The sequence below is a fragment of the Streptopelia decaocto genome, assembly GCF_964273445.1.
Source record: "Streptopelia decaocto genome assembly, chromosome: 15".
Taxonomy (NCBI): domain Eukaryota; kingdom Metazoa; phylum Chordata; class Aves; order Columbiformes; family Columbidae; genus Streptopelia; species Streptopelia decaocto.
Genome location: NC_138670.1, coordinates 10,789,979 through 10,810,848, shown reverse-complemented (window position 1 = coordinate 10,810,848; position 20,870 = coordinate 10,789,979). Strand labels below are relative to the sequence as shown.

Below are 20,870 nucleotides of genomic sequence, written 5' to 3'. Positions count from 1 at the left end.
CCTCGGTGCCGCGGCCCCCCGCCTGGGGGCGCTATAACACCTGGAGCTGCGGGAAGGCTCCGGTGCGCCGCTGCCAATAGGAGCGGAGCGCGGCGGCACCTCCGCCAATGGGAGCGGGGGGGCCGGGCGGCGAGGGGCGGTGATTGGGCGGCGCGGGCGCAGTGCGCGGAGCGCAGCGCAGCAGCCGCCATGCCGGTGGACCTGGGGCAGTGGAGCGGGCCGCTGAGCCTCACCGAGGTGGAGCAGAAGCCGGCGCAGCCGCTGCGGGTCAAGTATGGCTCCGTGGAGATAGACGAGCTGGGCAAGGTGCTCACGCCCACCCAGGTGAGCGGGGCTCGGCTCCGCGCTGGGGGGTGTGTCAAAATGGCGGGAGCGTCCCCGGGTGCGGGAGCCGCCCGGCTTTGCTGCGGCCAGGCCGGGCTCCGCGCTCCTGCTGACGCTGCTGTCCCTCCAGGTGCAGCATCGCCCCACCAGCATTGAGTGGGATGGCTGCGACCCCCAGAAGCTCTACACCCTGGTTCTCACGGACCCTGACGCTCCCAGCAGGAAGGACCCAAAGTTCAGGTAACGGGCGGGCAGCTCTCTGTCCTGCCCGGGGAGAATGGAGCATCCCTCTTGGGCTGAGCAGGGACGTAGAATGGGGCCAGGAGTGTTCTCTGCCTGAGCTGCAGCAGCGAGGCTGTGGTTTGGGTTGGAAGATCTGTCCTTGCATCTCTCCTTGAGACAAGGACAGCGTGGGGAGCAGCTGCCTTTGCCAGGGGTGCTGGAAGGCCTGCTGTGGCTTGGGGAAGCACAGCATCTGCTCCTGCTCCAGTTTGGTATGCGTGTGAGTTGGAATTAGGTCTGTCTGTGCTAGCAACAGAGTATTAAACTGGGTACCAGCTCACCTTTCTCAAATCAGGTTCAGAAGCCTGTGGGGTACCCACTTCAAGGGCTCAGGCTCCTGGAGCTGCAAGGCAGGATGACGGAGCTGGTTTTGTCAGGCTCTGCATCCCAAAGGAGGCAGTACCTGCTCGAGGACCTGTGCTCTTCAGGTTTGGCAAACCGCGTTGGCTTTGGTTACCCCATGGATAAGCAGCAGCTGGAAGTAATGAAGAGTCTTAGCTGGGGCTGTGATGTGGTCTGATTGTTTTTTTTTGCCTTCTCCTTGCAGGGAATGGCATCATTTCCTGGTGACCAACATGAAAGGCAACAACGTGGGCAGTGGGACTGTGCTGTCAGATTACGTTGGCTCTGGCCCTCCCAAAGGAACAGGTTGGTACCTGGCGGTGGCATGGGGATCAAACGGGGAGGCCTGCAGGAAGGTGGCTGCCAGCTTGGGGGTGCTGTGCGTCTTCTCAGAGGACCTGTAGCCCCATCATACTTTGCCTTCTGATCCCAGAGTCACTTCAGAGCAAACCATAAACCTGGGAATTGCAGGTGGCACTTGTAACGCTGTCCCCTCCCTGCAGGGCTGCACCGCTACGTGTGGCTGGTGTACGAGCAGCCGAAGCAGCTGAGCTGCAACGAGCCCATCCTCTCCAATCGCTCCGGTGACAAACGAGGGAAATTCAAGGTGGCTTCTTTCCGCAGCAAGTACGACCTGGGGGTGCCGGTGGCGGGCACTTGCTACCAGGCGGAGTGGGATGACTACGTGCCCAAGCTCTACGAGCAGCTGTCGGGGAAGTAGGGTGCGGGAAGTAGGTGAAGCACTGTGCAGCACCCCCTGTGCCCCTGAAGCCCAGGCCAGCCAGAGCACATTGCTGTAGTTCTGTTCGATTAGTGAGTTAAACCCAACAGCTCCCGCACTGACCGCTGGAACTGTCACCCTGTCCCGAACCTGCTTTGTGTTGCCGTGGTCCAGACGTGTGCTGTGCTTCAGCTGCCCCTGTCGCCAGCTCGAGGAGCTGCTGCTGAGTGTCCCTGCCAGGGCCACCGCTCCTGGCTGACCTGCTGAAGGGAAACCAAAGATTGGTGAATCCCTGTCACTTCAGAGTGGCTGTGCTGTACTGAGAGGGCAGTGGCGAGGGGACAGAACCACTTCGGGGTTGGTGCTGGCTGTGTAGGAAAGGAGAGGGCAGTTGAAGGGAAACTCCCCTTATTTCTTTTGTTTTTACGCTGATGTATTTGGCCAGTGCCGCTGGTAGGAGGAGGCAGGGAAGCTGGTTTATAGCACTACCTTCTGCTCTCTGTTGCTGCTCCAAGCTGGGAGACCACTTTGTTTTGTTCAACTTCTGTTACGATGTGATGTGAACGTGCTGTTTGCTCACAGTGCAATTAAAAACTTCCCGAGGCGGACAGTGTGTTGTCTTTTTGGGGGCTGAGGGGTGCGCTTGCAGGAGCGGGCTGGTGTCACCGCCTTCCTTTCCTCCTGGCAGCACTGATGCTGGGGAAGGCGGTTTTGAGCGGTCACAGGTCTCAGGCTGCTGTCCCCAAGGTGCTGGTTGTCACAGTCAGAGTTGACAGCAGAGGGAGCGCTGGCAGGTGGCTTGGGACATTCAGAAATCCTTTTTCCAGGGTTTTTCTGAAGCCGCCATCACTCCTTAGCAACTGGATAGTTATCCCTGAACCTTCCCCCTCACCCTGTGCCAGGTCTGGCAGCCAGCAGAGCAGCCAGTCCCTGCCTGTCCCCTGGGATGTCCCCAAGCTTGCTGCTCCCCAGAAGCTCCCTCCCTCACCCAGCAAAACCGCAACAGCAGACTTTGGCCCCTGGGAGAAGCACCATCACTGGCTTTACTGACCTGAAGCCACTTCCCAGCCAAGCCGCAGGGTCCCTGTTCTCCCGTTCCTCCAACAGCTGGTGGTGAGGCCTGGAGCTGTCTCCTAAGTGCTTACGGCAGAAAATAAACCTTTAAAAGGTTAAAAAAATATGTAGCCAATGTAATTCTACTTCATGGAACTAGAAGTCTTCCCATTTTATCAACTACTTCCCTTCTTAGAAACAGGGACCAAAAACCTCAACCTGTAAAAATCAGAGAGGCTCCATAACCAAGAAAGGTGCGTGGTTTTCAACCCATTAAAACATTTAAACATTAAAGCAGGATTGATGTTTTTTCATGGAAACGCCCCCCTCTGCCCACCCTTGCTCTTCCCACAATGAGACTGCAAGGCCTTGTGATGAACACTTTTATTTACAAATATAATTAAAAGCTCTGACAGTTATTCATGCTCTTCCTTGGAACCTGAAAAATGTTTTCCTTATTATTTTTTTTAATATTTTTTAAATATTTTTTTTTTAAAGTGCATGCAAAAGAAGTAAAGCCTTTTTTTTTTAATCTTTTTATTGTAAGAAAATACACAGTTTGAAAGTGTGAATAATGCGATATTTATGACCAAGATCATGGGGTCGGGGGTGGACTTGGGGGAGGAACAAAAGAAAGAAGAGAAAGAAACAAGAAAAAGAAGAAAGAAAGGGCTGGGGATGACCCGACAGACAGTGCTGGACTCCAAGTACTGAACCAGAGTGGGGGAGCGGGGAGCACGAGGGAAGGGGGGAAAGAAGTAAAAAAATCTTTGATCAGAGAAACAGTTAAAATACAATATGAAAATAAGTAAAAGCTCTCCTTAAATTCCTTCTATACACAAAATACACGATTTGACAAAGCCCAATTTGTGCTACTGGGATCCTGTGGGCTCATTTAAGTGTATTCACATTCTCTGCGACAGCAGAAAATGATTATGATACAATCAAGAATACGCCGGGGAGCGAGGGCTCATCCCCGCCGGGCCCGGCATGGTTCTTCTAAAAATCACCACGGCTTCGCCCCGCCCCCCCCCGCCCCCAAAAAAGTCATAATATGTCACCACTGATATGTACAGCACGATTAAGTTTTTTTTTTTTTTCTGTAAAATGTATCAAATTTTTCAATCTTTAATAAAATTTTTTATTATTTAATTATTCCTGATGAATAAATACCAAAAAAATAAAAATAAAATAAAATTATGCAGCAGCTAGTTAAGGTAAGGCTGCGGATTTAGTCTCTCTCCCCCTGGGTTCGTATATATTGATTATTATTATATTTTTTGCTTGTACTTTCATTGATTGGTGGTAAAATGAGTGATTGCTCAAAAGCAACATACATCCACTTTTTTTTTTTTTTTGTCTTTTTTTCTCCATTAAAATTGTCTCCAAAGTTTTCACTGAAACATTTTTAATCATTGCACAGAGACATCAATACTGTGACATACTATGGAAATACCGCCAGGAGCTGGTCCTGCACCGGGACGTGACGCAGGGGGAAAGGGGGCCCCTGATGGAGTAAGAATATACAGGCACTAGTCCGACACGATGTCAGTAAGAGAGACAGAAAGAGAGAGAGCACGCCCGGTAACATGGGGAATGTTGGTTTTGCAAGTTTTACCATTATTTTGTTTGCTTTTTTGTTTGTTTTTTAAATGGCAAAAGAAATTTAACCTCATCTATAGTCCTCCTTGGGATATTCTAACGTGACCAAATTCCCAAAGCCCATGCGCAAGCTCTCCATGTCAAACGTTTCAATCTCTCGCTCCTGCCTTTCCAGCAGAAACTTGATCCTCTCGCTGCGTTCCTTCTGCAGGGCGGCCAGCTCCTCTTCGATCTGAAACAACCACAGTCAGCAGCCCCTTCACCCAGCGCCGCCAGCCCCGCTCAGCGCCTGCCCAGAACGTACCTTCTGCTCCAGATGCGCCCTGCGCAGCGACACCCGTTGCTCCAGCTTCTGGAGTTCCCTTTCATGCTGTGCTTCTGTCTGCATCTTAATTTTGCTCTGGTAGGCGTTGAGCAGCTCCATCTCCTGCTGGAGTTGCAGTCTCAGGGCTTGGCATTCCGCTTCTTGGGCCTCGTCCAGCCGTAGCTGTAAGTTCATCAGGAAAAAAAACACATTTAAACCTCCACCGGTAGGTCCTCTGCTGTGACACCAGCGTCACACCGCTCTGCCTCCTCAAAGCCACTGGTGTTTGCAGCAGAACAGGCTTCGTAAACAGCTGCTTCCACACTCATATGGAGGCAGAAGCCTTGGAGAAGATTCGCCTCTAAAAGCCCAGCACGCGAGGGGCAGCAGGGGAAGGACGCGCGTTCCGCACGATGTTTGTTACAAGAGGGAAAGTGCCGCCTGGCGCACTATACAAAACCGCACCGTGCACCATCCAGCGGGTAGGACAGGCAGAGCACAGCAAGGACCGACAGTCCCGCTGTGCCCCCCATCCTGCTCAGGGACCCCCTGCCCAGGGACAGGAGGTGCTGGATGCTGCACCTACCGCTTGCGAGGCCATCATCTCGTTGATGCTCTGCTCATACTGCTCTGCCAGGATGGCGAGCTTCCTCGTCTGCTCGTCCTTCAGACTCTTCAAAATTGTCTTGTGCTCACTCTTTGGAGTTACTTCCAGCTGGTGATTCTTCAGTGCTTTGTACTGCTTAGTTTGCACTTTGCATGTGTCCTGGAACTGCTTTTTGATCTGCATTTCCATAGCCTGCCAAGGAAGGAACGGTGTGAAGAGCACGAAGAGCTTTGGGAATGGAGAGGTCATAGCACGTCCAAACAGGCGGGTCGGTGGGAGACAACCGCAGTTCCCCTGTGCTCTGTGCCCGGTTGAGCTCCACACACACAGCAAACTCGGCAGCGCCAGCTCGGGCCCTGCTTCAGCACTGACCGCAGACCTGGGCCAGGAACAGGACCCGCCAAGCCCTCCTTGCCCAGGGCATCCCCACGTCCCACCACCGCTCCCTGTGGGACGCCCAGCCCGTCACCCTGCCTCCTACCTCTCCAAAAGACTTTGTTTTGTCAAGGCCTCCCATTTTGCTGCCTCCCCCACCTTGAGGACGTGCTACACGCAGAGTGCAGATCTGAGAACTAGTGAGGGTGCGACACAGTGAATAAAGGCAATGTGCCTTTCTGGACGTTCAGAGGAGCAGCAGCAATCTCCCACAGCAGCTCGGAGGTCTCTAATCAACCCAGGACAGAGCACAGCGCTCTGCACACCTGTGTTCTCTCTCACTGTTGACTTTGAAAGCCAGAAAGCATCACCCAGCCCTTTTCCATACCCAGATTTATAGGCTGACACCAGCAAGAGCCTGAAGAAAGCACAGCTCATCAGAAGCACGTTCTGTAACACTTTGCAAAGGACCCGCCTATTTTTACCCAGCAGCCTCAATGAGCACAGCGCTTAAAAAACTCCTCAGCGGGCTTTTTGTTGCAATAACCTGCAACTTTCTTACACCAGAGCAGTCCTGCGCAAAGGAAAGGGATGCAAGGGAGAGCACGCAGCACTGGTGGAGAACGGTGGTTCTGCAGCATGGATGCTGCACCAAGGAGGCAGCGAGCACACAGACCAGCCTGCCTGGCAGGACAGGGGTTGGAAGAGGAGGAAGGAAACCTTCCAGCACCTTCAGGTTCTTTGGTTGCTGCCGGAGCTCCATGAAATGCTTCCTGTGCAGCTCCCGCTCTCGCCGCTTGTTGTATTCCAGCTGGTTCTCAAGCTCAGTCTGGTGCTGCAGCCGGATCAGGTCCATTCGCAGCTTCTGCAGCGTGTGCAGCTGCCTGTACTCCAGCTCGCGCGTCGACTCGTCGTGCCGGATCAGCATGGCATGCTCCATCTCCTTCTGGGTCCGCTTCTTGTTTAACTCCTGCACAATCACAAGACAAAAGCTGAGGCACGATTCTCTCTCCCCAAAATGCAGCAGTTGTGTTTGTGAGGCCGGGTGTCCTGGTCACTCCTTGAGGTGGCATCAAGGATTTCCACGTGCCACCGGGAAACACAAACACAGCAGCACCATGAGAATGCTACCAAAGCGTCCACCCAGCATCCATCCATCATCAGTCACCTGCTCCTCTGGCAGCTCCTGGGTCACCCAGGGACTCTCCAGCAGGTGGCACTGGGATCACACATGAGCCCTGTGCAACTGCTGAGAACCACAGGAGTATTTAATAAACACATCCTGTGCTGGGCTGACTGATGGAATCGGAAGGCTCTTATTTTTTTGGTTTAAATTACCCTGAGCCCCTGCTAGACACTGGAAGATGACACTTCTCTCATATCAGCAATACCAGAGTGGCCAAAGCAGAGGTGAACAGCTCCAAGTAAGGAAAAGAATTTAATCTACCACTGTGTACAGGTGGTTTTCAGCCCCCAGCACAGCACCGTTTAAAATGAGGATCCAGCCCAAGCTTCACACAATTTCACAATATGCACACAAGATGCCCTGCAGTCCAGGAAAACCTTCACCAAGTTACAAGCCAAGGAACAGGACAACACCGGATTCTCTCTCTGATTACTGCTAATATTTCTGTCTCAAGGTATCAGCAACAACCTGTGGAGCGTGGAGCTGAATCCAGCTCAGTCAAGCAGCAGCTACAGCTGTACCCCTTGCTGCTACCTGGTGACCTTCACAGATGGTCTGCTGGTACCTCTCCGTTTCAGCTCTCAGCTTTACAAACTCATCACTTCTCATTAATGAATTATTGCTCGCTCTATGCGCTAATTTGAAGAGCCCAATGGAAAAACAACATCTTATTTGTAGACAACCAGAACACAAAGAGGACTAAATTTTTGATATTTCTTACATTTGTAGCATTTTATTTTGCAGCCTTAATATTAGGGTTTTTTTAAGGTTATTACTGATTTATTACACATATTTCAACATGTGGAGGTTCTCTTTAGCCAACCAGTAGAGCTCCTCCTGTGATGCTCTTTCAACCACCCCACAGCTCTCCCACAGGTGGCCCTGGTGCTCAACATAGTGATGGAGTCACCATCCCCAGAGGGGTTTAACAGACACAGAGATGAGGTTCTTAGGGACATGATTTAGAGATGGACTTGGCAGCATTGGGTTAATGGTCAGACCCTATGACCTTAAAGGTCTTTTTCAAGCTAGTTCTGTGATTCTATGGCACATAGAAGGGCAAATGAAGCCCAATAGGATCCCCCAAAATCTAATGCCCTGGAGCCCAGATGAAGTGCCTGACCTAGAGTGGGTGGCACTCACAATGTTTCTGTCTGCAAGTTAACTGTGCCACCCCTCCTCATTTAATAAAAGCAGCCACACCTGTGTGGAAAACTATTTCCCAAAACACATTTCCTACATTTTTCTCTCTTGTGTTTAGCAACTGAGAACATGAAGATCTAATGTCAGTTAGCGCAACTGTCTTACAGACATGAAGTTAAAACGATTAAAGAAACACTTGGGAAAGGAAGTGAAGAGTGCCGTACCTCCCGAATGTTCTGCTGCTCCATCTCATGCCTCTTGATCATCGTTCTTCTCTTGAAGGAACGGCAGTTTTTGTCATAGTAGAGTCTCTGCTGGCTGAGAAGATGGGCCTCCTCTTCAGCCTGTGTGTGCTGCAGGTTCTCTTTATGTTTGGATATTCTTTCTTGCTTCTCTTTCTTCGGCGTGCTGTGGTCCTCATTCATTTCCTGCATGCACACAGGGGCAAAACCAAGACCTCCCTGAGGATCACAGTGATGCAGGACTTGGAGGACCATCGGTCCTGGCTATTCCTCTGCCATTCCGTTCACAGGGGGAGAAGGCAGGAGAAGAATTCTCTGTTAAGTCCCATTTCCCCTCACCACCCATGGATTCAAAGGTTCTGCTCTACAGCAAATTGTGAATGCTCCTCTAGCACCCTTACAGATCATTCTAGAAATGCTGCCAGATGCCAGTTTCCTTGCTGAGAATCTAAATTTGCTCCCAAGCATTTCAGTATCCCTTAAAACCCTGGGCTGGCCCAGCTTTATCAAAACAAAAGTCTAGTTCATGTTCATTCCACACCCCTTCAGCCCTGAAAATGATGGTTTCTTGCCTCTTTAATCTTTTCTTTGCAAAGCTTGTATTGTTTCTTCTGACTTTCTAAAAAGGTCGCCAGGTCTTTCTTTTGCTGAGCCAAAATCTGTTGCTGGAATTTCTTTTCATCTGCTGCAGCTGCCTTTGCCTGCAAGGCACAGAGAGGAGAAAAAAAGGAAGAAAAGAGTGAGGGAACAGGTACTGAACCCAGCACAAATCAGTCTTCTAGTCTTCCATTGTGCATTTTTTGGGCTGTCACTCTCCCATCACTGCGCTAGACAAAGCCATGGGTGTTCAGCCAAATGAAATCTGCTTGCACAAAGCCCCCATAATGCCCACATACATTGAGGAGTTTCCTCATGCTTCGCACCTCTCCACCAAAACCACCCCAGCGAGTAAAACCCCCCTACCTTACCACACCACACATTTCAGAACATGGGTTTTAAGCAGCATTTCCACAGCCTTCTCCTGGAGATGTGGAATGCCGCCACTCCCTCCCGTCCCCTTGTACAGCTGGGGAGCCCGTGACTCCACTCACCTCTTTCTCCATCACAGCCACTTGCTTCTTGGCCAGCTTCTCCAGCTCAATGGACGAGTTGTTGGCATGCGTCTCCACCTCCTTCTGCAGCTTGAGGCGGTGCTCGTCCATCTCGGCCTTCAACTTGTTTTCCAGGGCGATCAGCTGCTTCTGGTGCTGGCGCCGCATCCGCTTATATCCTGACATCTGTTCCCGCAACTCGTTCTCCTGCTCATGCTCATGGATCTGTCTTGTAACCTGGTGTCGGAAGGGGAAGACGTGCTACATGGTGTTCTTCACAGACAAGGTGTCTCCATATTAGCTGCTTACCTGTGAACCAGACCCTGCTTTGACGTACTCTTAGAAACTGACCTTCAGGGAACACTGATCCAGGTTTGGGAGGGTGCTATTGTTTAATACCACAAACCAAACCACAAGGTTTCTCTCTTGATTTTCACTCCACGCCCCCATCTTTAATAAGAATTTTATGTGTGTTTTCAGTAACACAGCAGAAAAATGTCATGTTATGAATGAAGGAAAGAGCAGGTTATTAATCACTCCAGGAAACACAAGAGGAGATCTGGAAACAGAGTCCCGAGGGTGACATGGACTTACAAGATGGCATCCACTCCAAAAACTGTCCCCAACTCATCAATTCTAAGAACTGCCCCAACTCACCCCATCTTTCATTCCTCAAGTCACCATGGTTCCAGTTCAGTCCCTCAATCCCCATGTCCTGCAACAAGCAGCCTCCTTTGAAATTTCTTCTTAAAATTCAAGAGGATGTCAGACTGAGCTCATTCCCTACCGGAACTGAAAGTTTTCTAACAAGGGAACACTGTTCTGGAACTGTGTGCTCTTAACAAGATTGATCAGATGGTCTAAGCAGATTTTAAACCCTGCTCAGCTGAAACAAACTCACAAGTTCCACATTCATTTCCATGCCTAAGTGCATCCATGTGAAAGGAGGAGAAAACTCCAGTAAGGTGTGCCAAAAATTTTCAGAAGAAAATGCAAATGGTAACTTCCATTTCAAAAGTGTCCAAGATTGAATTTTTATATATTTTTTATACAGTCCCAGAACTTCATGTATAAGGATCTGCTGGTATTTTATATGATAGTTCTGGGAGCCAAAAGCTGGAGCCCTTAGTACACGTGCAGAGCTGCAGTCCTTGATTCTGTACAAGGGGACCTCGTACACTTAAAATGTACGAAGTGAAGAGCACAGTCCTCCGAAGCTGATTATTGAAGCTTTATGAACCAACGGGCCTCCCTGCAGCCTGCAAAAGCCCAGCCTTCTTGGATTTCTCCAAGAGAAAGAACTGGCACCTGCTACATCCCTGCTGTCACTCCAAGGCTGTTCTCCAGAGATCTTCAAAGTAAGTTCTGACATAGGATGGGACACACCTACAGACCTGAGAAGCAGCGACCAAGAGTGAGCTCCAAACTCAACAGGCAAGTTCAGCACCCCAGCTGACATGTCACCCGAGGCAGACAGGCTGCCACCTCTCTCAGCGCAAAGGGCTGCCAGCGCTTGGGAGGGCTGTGAAGAGCAGGTTAGGAAGAGCCTTCCAAAGCCATCACCTTCAAAGAGATTAACAACAATTCACAGTAAACAGTCACCAAGAAAATGATAGCCAAAGTCCCAACGTAGAAATAAGCCATGAAGGATGAAGCTAGTGGACAGCCTCTGTTTTGCCCAATCCATTCCAAAGACAACCCCGGAGAGAAAACTAAACATCTAATTGCAAAGAAAAGGAAGAACTAGCCTGACTGCGGTGCTGTGTCAGACTCCATCACCAGAAGTGATGATGGTGGGTTCATCACATTAGTGAGGTCAAACATCAGCTACGAGGTGAGTGATGATGCATAAATCATATCCTCTTTCTACACGGAATTCTGGGATGTTATTTTGAAGATGACTGGATTAAATACATACTTACACCTTATCAATTGGTGTAACATAGCAGCCTTCAAGTGCTTGGGACTAGGTAATGAAACACACCTAAGCCAGATTGCAGGAATATACAAGGTTGTAGAAATGACTACAGAAACACACACACAGTATAAGCCCCGTGTGTTGCTATAGTCCAAAGAATTTGCTTGGTTTTTAATATAACAATGACAGCCGTACTTTGCAGAAGTTGGGAAATAGTTGTAGGAACCTGCACATTTCAGTCAAGTTCAGCAAGAACAAGATGTCTGTCAGAAGTTTCCAGGTAACGAAGGTTCCTCTGAGCAGTCATCCAAGTGAATTACGAGAGGCGGATGGCAGGTAGACAGGCAAAACCCCAATATGTCATTTACTATGTTCAATGACATATGACTTGCCGAGAACAGACTTGGTCAGGGGCTTGTGGAGAGATGCAACCACCACGCAGCAGCGCAAGATCTTCCTGATGCGCTATTTTTGAGGCAGCAGGATGTTCCACGTGGCACACTCGGTTCCAAGAAGTTGGCAGAACAAGGCAAACAGCAAGAGCGCAAGAAAAAGTGGATTTAAGAATCCACCAGCAACTTTGTCAGTCTCCCCTTTGGTCTGATCTCTAATGGGATTTAGAATGTGCAATTGTTTATTTACAGCAAAAATCACTGCACTTTTTTTTTTTTTTGCTGCTTCTGTGCACCCCATTTCCAGTTTTGCTCAGCTTGTGTCTATCAGGACAGGAATTCCATCGCTGAAAGACTTTGCGTTACGTCTGCGATATTTATCCGCAACAAGAGGATGTAATTACTAATTATACCACTAGCTGATAAAGCCTTCTAGTCACAGCAGAGGATGAAACTTTAAAAAGTCAGAGGAAAACAAAAGCAGAATTTCATTCCTGAAGAGAGAGCAGCGGACTTGGTGGACATTTTGTAGATTTAATGTCTGCATGCTCATGCTAAAGAACTGATTTATGACCGTAATCTCTAATTGAAACCAACACTCTTCAGAATTCTGGCTTCGAAGACAAGGTCTCCAAAAGGTGATTTCAGAGCATGGAAGAAAATTGGAAGAAAATAACTTCAGTTACTGAATATGACCATTCAGTACCAGAGAAGTCCTCCAGACTAAGCATATCAACACATGCGTGAAGGATTATGGTTTTAAAAATGAAGCCCCTAAAGAACAAACAGCATGAGCAACCATTTTAAAAAGAGAATTTGGGGAAGTTCCAGTAATCACCTTTCTGGTGTTCTTAGACAAAGGCACTTGGAACTTTACAAAGTATTGCACAAACATAATCCCACAGATTATGATGGGAAAAAATATGCCAAGCTAATTGGTCACTGCCAAATTTGATCTCCACATAACCAGAAAATGTCAGGATCCTCTAAAGCAAGAAACTGCAGTTTCCTGAAGCTCCATCTGCAGCAGGCAATAATCAATCAGGTCATCAGAAGAACCAAAAAACCTGCATAAACCAGAACAGCTTTTATTAAGGTGTGACATTTTCTCAGTTTCTTATCTCTCTGTATCTTTGGCACACGCAGAACTGAGAAAAGAGATGCTTTTCCCAACCTACTCCCACAGGCAGTTCACTTGCCATAAAAATCCAAACTTTCTCTCGTTCACCCCTCCAAGATTCTTGCCTTACGTAAGGAAGTTGGGCTCACAACTTCTCCTCCAAACCAGCAGCTCTTTACAGTTCCTTTTTCTACATTTTTTTTAACCAAGATACTGAAGACTCTCCTCAAGGACAGTTACTCTCACCTCTCAATAACCAGATGAATTATTGAGCTCCTCTTTGCTGGATGAGGTAGAACAGAGACCAAGACACTGCCAGCAGCCTCTCACAGCAAGAGAAGAACTTTGAGATGAGTCCATTAGGAGACACTCAACCATCTGGAATAAAATGTCATTGCTTCGGCAGATGAGGGTGCAAGAGAACAGCCCTTGTGTAAACGTACCTGGTTTTGGAGCCAGACTGCCCTGGTGTCATGTTCACGGCCACATCCAGAGAAGCCTATTCACACCTACCCAGGTATCTGGCTTCAGATGAGATCACACAATTTTTTTGCTGGCATTTGGATTTCAAAGAGAAAGCCAAGGCCTTCGGTAGAGTCCACATCACCTCATCCTCCTATGAAGCTTTAACTATTAGATCTTTTCATTTGGAAACTGTAAAAGCAGCTATTGAGGAAACGCATAAGACAGTGAGAAGTTAAAGGGTCAAGCATAAAAGACATCCAGAAATGCAGATCGATGCATCTCTGCACATATTTAAAAGACACCTTTCACTTGAAAATCTTGATAGGTGTAGCCTTATCAGCACACACAACCTCTACCCTTCTTTTCAAACAACAGCTTTCTGAGCTTCAAGGCATAGATTTCTAGTTGTAACTTTTAATTTCTGCATCGCTGCTGTCTACAAAATAATGTGGAGATGTAGAAGGTACCTGATCTCCATTTCAGGTACTAACTTTCACCGCAACAGCAGAAGTATACAGCCTATTTTCTACCACTGTTCCAAGTGAGTGATGGTTACTGTTGCCACAGGAATGTCACACCAAAAAAATGTGGTCTACACAATGACCAAGGAGAAAGGTGGCCTAGGAAAGAGTGACTCAAAATTGTTGCTTGAATGATGACCAAAGGTAAGCTCCTTCAGCTTTCTTAACCACATTTGCTCATTTTTTCATTATTTTTTTTTTTAAACATGAGTAATATCAAAGCATCACTGAAGGACTAGAAAGGTACATTCACAGCCTGTTTCTTTGTGCATAGCCCATTTCAGTGTTGTATTTGAAGTCTGTTCAGTTCCCTTCTCATTCACGTGATGCTCCCACAGAGCAGCAGGGCAGGGGAATCATTCTTAAAATCCCTAGGACACGTGGAGCACAGAGCTGTCTAATGCAGTTCTGCTGAGACCCATTGCACTTAGTGGAACTACTTGAGCTTGTTTTTGCAAAGAGACCCAACTTCCACGTTGAGAACATCTCCATCAAGTTGCCCTCCTCTCTTGTCAGGTGGTAGCGTTCAGCAAATCCCCCAAGCAGAAGTTTTTACACCCAAAAGCATCACCCTACATCATTGAGTCTGGGGTCAGAACTCCTGTTTTCCGATTCTCTGCAATACAGGCCACCCAGCTCTCTCAACTGCATAACCTCTCCATGCCCAGTGCTGAGAAACCAACCAGTGGTCGGCAGCAGCAATGGGGGGAACCATCGAACCATGTTGGTTTGCTTCATTTTTAACACTGTGACATCTTGAGCATCCATTCACACAGGATTCAATTTTAAGGTACCGCTGAAGGAGTAAATTAACATGAGAGATTAAGAGAGTCTGAACTTCTGGTTTCACACTATCAATATCAGACATGTTTAGGGCATTGTCCCCGTATCAGCTACACGCTATTTAAGCAGGAGACGAGGGGTTGTGTACAAGAGATGTGTTCCCTTGGCCCGAGGAGCAGCAGCATTCGGCACCACCACTCACTACCACCATCCAGCCGCTGAGCGAGGGCGCGGTGATAAAGTGTGTGACAGCCACGCCGGCCCTTCACACCCTGGCACACACGCTCCCGTTCTTCACGTTCTGGGCAATATATTTTTTTTCCTCTAGATTTCCATTTTGGAACATGAAGAAGTGGGAATGAAAGGTTATTAAAGGGAAAGCTCATCACAAGGTGAACTGAAATTAAATATTTCTTTTGTAAAGACAGGGAAACTTCTCCCCCGTCATGTAACCTGAGGACATGGTCACAACTCCTGTAGTACCAGGGTGCTGCTTTGGGAACTTCCCTCTATACTGGGAATGGCATACGTGTGCGTACGATGGGGACAACAAAGCTTTTGCATGACACAGACTACCATGTGCTGGCTACCAAGGTCTGCTGGCTAACACAGTGAGCTCATGGGGGCTCCTCTGTCCCCCAAAAGACACTGTACTGCTCCCCCGAAGCGTGCAGCCTAAGCCTCTCAGCATGAGCCCAGACACACTCTGTATCACAGCATGTTCCACAGAAAATAAACAAAGTTCTTCAAAAAAGCCCACCATCTTCCTCAGCCAGTATGAATTTTATCTTTATCATTGTTTGGTCACTGAAGCAGAGAGATTTAGCAAATCCAAGTGACCAAGGAATTAAAGCAGAGTCCCAGCCCCACAGGAGGCTGCCATGGGATTGAGGAGTGACCTTGGGACATGGGTTGTGTTCTCCGGAGCTCGGAGGGCTGGCAAGACCTCACAGTCCGTACCCTCACACCGTATCCTCAGCTCCCAGGGGGCCCTTGCCATGCGACACCTTCCAGCCACCCAGGTAGCCCAGAGGTGACATGTTCAATAGGGATGGGAGTTACAGACCCTGCTGCCTAAGGCAGGACAGAAAGAGCAGCAGCTTCCCATGGGGAGAAAAAGAATATGAATATATTCACCACACATATTTATCAATCAGATTGTATACGTTTGGAGTATGATACTTGAGTCATTCATCACTTCTTCCCTCCAGCCAAGCTAACTGGTTCCTACTTTTCTTTGCTCAGCGCAGGCAATAGTACTGGCGCTCTGCTGGGTGCAGGCACACACATACACAGGAAAAATCCACAAGGCAGAGGGTCTCCAGACTAGAGGTCCCACCTGCGTCAGGTGTGCTGCATGAAGTCCTCTAGAGCACACATTTCTAGGTCACTCTTGAAATGGGGGGAGAGAAGGGAGGGAAGGGCCAGCAGGGGACACCGGCTTGGGGAGCACTCGGGGTACAACCACCCAGAAGTGAACCTGCAAAAGATGGAACTCGGATGCTCCCCTCAAATGTCAGTCCATGAAGAAGCATCTGGCCAGAGATGTGAATGCCACAGCATCATTTGAGATTTTAACAGCAGCAGGAAACCACCACTCGGAATAAGAAAAATTGGCTACGGGCTGTGCTGCTGCTTTTTCGCTCTACTCACAACCTCTGGCTATGGTCACACACACACGCTGTGTCTGGTGCATGTAGGAATGGGAAGCGATTCGGGGGATCGAGAAATGGTGGTGTAGAAAGACCCCACCGATCAGGCAGGGTAAAACACCAAGGGGAGGGCTCGCTGGTGTAATTTCGGGGTTGGTCTAGGATGATGTCATAGCACTGAGCGAGTGCCATGGCCAAACAGTGGGTACTTCCCAGCGCTCCCCATCTGTCTGACCTCTAATACCGTCGGGCTGAAATATTTAAGATGACATTTATTTTCGCTTTAAAAGGCCATTTTTCATTCCTCTCCCTCCAAAAGGCTGCGAGGGACCGCAGCCCCGTTTGGATGCGAGGTGGGGGAGGCGGCACGAGAACTAACTCTTCCGGCACACACCCCTTTCCCTACTACAAAGGCACCCACAGCAATCACATTTGCAATAGTACAAATCTTGATGGATTCACCCCATCCCCCTCCTCTTTGTGAACCCTCTCCGTTATCGCAGCCTGGCAATCCTTCCTAGGGATCAAGCTGGAAAATGCAGTCACGGCACAGTTGCTTGAAATAAATGAATGAATGAATGAAAAAACAGGCAGCGGCTCAGCCGGGGAGCAGCAACCTTATTGTTTCCAAAGCCATCTGCATCTCCATAGCATTAAAGCATATTTCACATAAGCACATATATAGACTTTATGCACATGCAAATAAACATATTAACAAAAGAGACAGGTGGGAAAGGGGGGGGGAGGGAGGGGAGGAAATCTGAGATTATATTAAGTTCATCCAGGAAAGTGGCTTATTTCCCATCTACTAGAAATATATGCAGAAATTAAATTTATCCTACATTTTACATCTCACACACAGAGCTAAAATATCTTTCAGTGCAATATCTAGTTGCTATGCCAACAACAAATACAAAATAAAACACGGGAGAGGAGAAAGAGATAAAAATCCTGACCCCTTTGCCGAGGGAGAGGTGGAGAGGGGAGGTGGGGTGGGGTGGCCGCTTACCAAAGATGCTGATTTGATTGTGGCAAAGCGCTCTCGGTTCCGGTAGTGGAGGGCCTGATTCTGCACAGACTGGGTAGGCCGCACCTCAGGCCTGCGATCCCTGTGGCCCACCTCATCCCTTATAAATACATGATCCTGCAGAAACGGATAAAAAGAAGGAGAAAGTCCGGCTGCGCTCTCCCCGCGGCGGCTGCCTGTCTCTCACCCCGCTGGCTGCACAGGCGCGGCTGTAGGAGAGGCATAGTGCAGCTCTGCCAGCCCCGGCAGCTCCCACCGTACTAAATGAATAAGCAACACATTGCAGGCTGGGGTTCGGCACGTCAGCTGATCACTAGCGGGATGCCTGCTCAATCCTGCCTGGGATTGGGGTTTTTTTATTTTTTTCTTTTAAAGCTCCGGTATTATATATATGTGCAAAAAAAAAATAAAAAGAGTCAAAAGCATAAAGCGAAGCTGAGCGATGGGGCTCCTCGGAAAGGTCGGGTTCAAGCGCTGCAAGCCAGCAATCCCATTAAAAACGTGATTTCCATGTGCAGCAGAGAAGATGCTGTTCCCTTTTAACACAGGAGCAACATTTTGCCTCGTTCCCTTTGCTTCGTCCTCGATGGGGTTTCTTTGTCTGTCGTTCGCTATCTGCTGCGGGGGACCAGCATCCTGGCTAAAAGCAGGGCAGGCTGGAGAGGACCAGGACAGCTGTGGCTGCTCGGGGATCCTGCTTTCCAGTCATGATCCCGCACAGTTCTAGCACTTTCTCTCCACAGCCCACAGAGGATTTTTTTTTTTTTTTTTCCTTTTAAAGCAACAGCTCACAGGTTTTAGCACAAATGGTTCCCGGTGCAACCTCCCTCTTGCTCGCTTGGCAAGGCTTCGCGTCTGCGAAACGGCGCCCGCAAGTTTTGCAACAGAACAAAGCTCTCGTTAAGTGTATAGAGGAAAGACCCTAATCAGAAAGGCTGGCACAAAACATCACTGCGATCTTGTTAATTGAAATGGTGACTCTCAAAAGTCAGCGCAGCCTTTGGGACACCAGGCACGTCCCACTGCCACCCAGCCCAGCTCCACGGGACAGTGGGTGGCATTGGCACGTCTGCCACGCTGACATCCACCACAGGTCCACAACTCCCATCCTCAATCTCCAGTTCCTAAAAAACTCAATGGAAAACTGAGATTCTTCCTAAATTAAATCAAGTCTCTAACTGTCGGGGTGCACAATAAAGGCTGCAAGCCTTTGCACCTAGCCCAAAAGGTAAATAAAAGATGCCAACCCTTGCAGAGCGCAGCGGGTGTCTGCAGGAGAGCAGCAGCTCTAGCACCCTGCCGTGCCAGAGCAGACACCGGTGAGGTCTGAAAGCCACATGGTGAGAAACCAGCAGCTCCACCATGATGCTGCTCTCGCGCTGACGCTCCTTTCCTGCTCTGCAGACACTTGTGTCCCTCTCTGATGTCCTCTATTTCTAGCTGCTTCTAGTTCGGATCCACGCACATTCAGCTGCTTTCAATATGATTCTGTAAATGATTTCAAGCAAAAGCCAAACAAGTACAGAAAATTTGATATAAAAAGCTGAACAACACATTGATAATCTTCTCATACCCTCCATTTTGAGTGTTTCCACTCCATGCTCACCTTTCACTTGCCTTTGCACAGTGAGAGCACAACGGCCAGGACCATCACAGAACCAAACCTGCACTGGCTCCTCTGTACCCACCCATGGGAGGCAGAACAAGCTCAATCAGTCACCAAGGACAGTCCTTCGTAGAAGCAGCAGGACTACAGAGCATAAGCAGAAGTTGCAGTTTCATTTTTCACTGGTCATCCACAGGACTTTCTGTTGCAGTGTGTTAACAGGGGAAGGCAAGAGTTGCAAAAAGGCGATTACTGGCCATTGGGCTGATAACCAGTTTTCGACTTGTGCATGTTTGTGTGACAGGCAAGGCTCTCAGACTTGCTTTCCCATGAAAGGTATGTCTTAGGCTCTAGAAGAGTCATACCAAAAAACCTCTTGATTAAAAAACTTCTTACGGGTTCAAACTGGAGAACCATGTATACAAAATAAAGCCGAATAAAAGTGTCCTGTGGTAAAGACCTACACAAAACTTACCCATCTGAACCACAGAGGACTGAAGAGAACTGGAAGTACACAGGAGCTGCTATTCCTCTACTGCAGCTATGAAATTAAGGTGGAAACAGGCCAAATATTACCCATGATCATACACAAAGGCTGCAGCAGCACATGTGAATGAACGAGGTTCTGAAGGTCTGCTGGCAACACCCCAATCCCTGCACCACCTCCCCTCTCTCTGTTACATGACTATGCCATGACTATGACAAGTTGAAGTTATAATTACTTCTTATATGGAAAAATTAATCTGTGGGTTACTTTCTGTTATTTAAGAGGTGGATTCTTAGAGGGCAGAATGTCATTCTGGTCTTGTTTTACAGGACTTCTGCTTACTTCAGGGCACATAAGACGCTCAGAGCAGAATATAATTGTCCTACAGGAATGTGAATTAACTGCATTCACCATTTCAAATAGAGGAAATGGGAGAATTCCTTTGCAACTGAGCCTGCAAAAGGACCAGCTTCAAGTGGACAGAAAACTGGGTGGTTGTCCTTGGCTCCCCTTAATCTGGCATCTGAGGCTTCTGCATCAGGCGGGCAACTGCCTTTGACTCCCAAATAAGCCCTGGAACCTTAACAGGCAAAACATTTCTCAGAAAAGCTGTCACGCTACCAGAAATAAAATCATTTCACATGAAGAGTTACCCAATCTAGCACAGAGACTGCTAGTAAACAGAGACCTGTAAGACAAATAAGAGTCTCCGTATCTCCACCAACCTTACTCAACAGCGTGACTGATGGCTGCTACCAAACATCTACCTACAAACCCAGAAAATAGATTTCTGCTCTTTTTATTCTATTTTCGTCTCCCAAAAGCTTGCTCAGAGAATCAGCAATCACAGCTCCTTGCAGATGTTGGCACAAATCAGGAAATTCTGTTTCAAACTTTCAGCTCTGGATTGGTTGGAAACAAAGATCCAAAACTGGCACCTCAGCTCAAGTTACTCAGTAAAATCTGATTGAAAGCGCCCCAGAAACTCATCAAGTTTGGGTCAGGGTATCTCTCAGCCCTAAATCTGCAGTTTGAACATTGGTTTGTTTTTTTCAAGTAATGTAACTTCCCTGCGTATTTCACTTTCCATCTGTTTTCTGTGTTTATTGCAATATCTGCATTATGGATGTAACTTCAGACATCAAACCATTAAAAAACCTTTTTAGGGTCAATAATCTAGAATCTTCAGTTTCCTACTCAAGAAATCATTTGTTCTTCTGACCGTGTTATCTGCTACATAAACAGTTTTGAGGCTGATCACAACAAATGGGGGTATTTGGCTTGGTGCTGGCTTTGAATTTGCTGATTAGATTTGCCAGGACAAAAAAACCCTCCATCATTTCTATAGTATTATCTGACCAGGGCTTCCAGTTACTTAAATGATGCTAAAGAGCAAGTGTCCCAAAACCAATGAAAAAACCGAAAGGGCACGTTACTAACAGTACTTTCATTTTATGTTCAAGGTATTCTGACTAGACTCCTTCCTGATAACACTTAATAATTACACTGATCAGGTATTTTTTTGGTTTTAGAGAATGATGTGGCTTGTTCCAAAAAGCGCTATGGGAAAAACACCCCACAGAAACACATTGCTACAACAAAACTTCCCAGGTGAGTACAATACCTG

At 48.1% G+C, this 20,870-nt stretch overlaps 2 protein-coding genes across 11 annotated transcripts in view; one reads left to right on the top strand and one right to left on the bottom strand.

The window, feature by feature from the left end:
- Positions 1 to 142: 142 nt before the first annotated feature.
- PEBP1 (phosphatidylethanolamine binding protein 1) lies at positions 143 to 2,277 on the top strand. Its single transcript, XM_082066133.1, has 4 exons — positions 143 to 324; positions 455 to 564; positions 1,154 to 1,254; positions 1,452 to 2,277. Exons 1-4 carry the CDS (start codon positions 190 to 192, stop codon positions 1,667 to 1,669), a joined length of 564 nt encoding a protein of 187 aa, XP_081922259.1. The 5' UTR covers positions 143 to 189; the 3' UTR covers positions 1,670 to 2,277.
- Positions 2,278 to 3,091: 814 nt separating this feature from the next.
- The window catches only part of TAOK3 (TAO kinase 3), an 83,018-nt gene continuing 65,239 nt past the window's right edge, over positions 3,092 to 20,870 (bottom strand). For all 10 annotated transcript variants that reach the window (XM_082066131.1, XM_082066123.1, XM_082066124.1 and 7 more), the window contains 8 exons: positions 17,133 to 17,267; positions 9,273 to 9,509; positions 8,754 to 8,882; positions 8,164 to 8,367; positions 6,341 to 6,580; positions 5,215 to 5,427; positions 4,629 to 4,811; positions 3,092 to 4,556 (listed from right to left, as the gene is read on the bottom strand). In XM_082066131.1, coding sequence (XP_081922257.1) covers positions 4,395 to 4,556; positions 4,629 to 4,811; positions 5,215 to 5,427; positions 6,341 to 6,580; positions 8,164 to 8,367; positions 8,754 to 8,882; positions 9,273 to 9,509; positions 17,133 to 17,267 — 1,503 coding nt within the window. In that variant the 3' untranslated portion in view covers positions 3,092 to 4,394. The remainder of the gene's footprint in view (positions 4,557 to 4,628; positions 4,812 to 5,214; positions 5,428 to 6,340; positions 6,581 to 8,163; positions 8,368 to 8,753; positions 8,883 to 9,272; positions 9,510 to 17,132; positions 17,268 to 20,870) is intronic.

Bases quoted from the DNA above. Each gene is read 5' to 3' on its own strand.
- PEBP1 (XM_082066133.1), top strand. From the start codon at position 190: ATGCCGGTGGACCTGGGGCAGTGGAGCGGGCCGCTGAGCCTCACCGAG. The intron at 325-454 runs GTGAGCGGGGCT...CTGTCCCTCCAG, and splicing joins AGGTGCTCACGCCCACCCAG to GTGCAGCATCGCCCCACCAG. The intron at 1,255-1,451 runs GTTGGTACCTGG...CCCTCCCTGCAG, and splicing joins TGGCCCTCCCAAAGGAACAG to GGCTGCACCGCTACGTGTGG.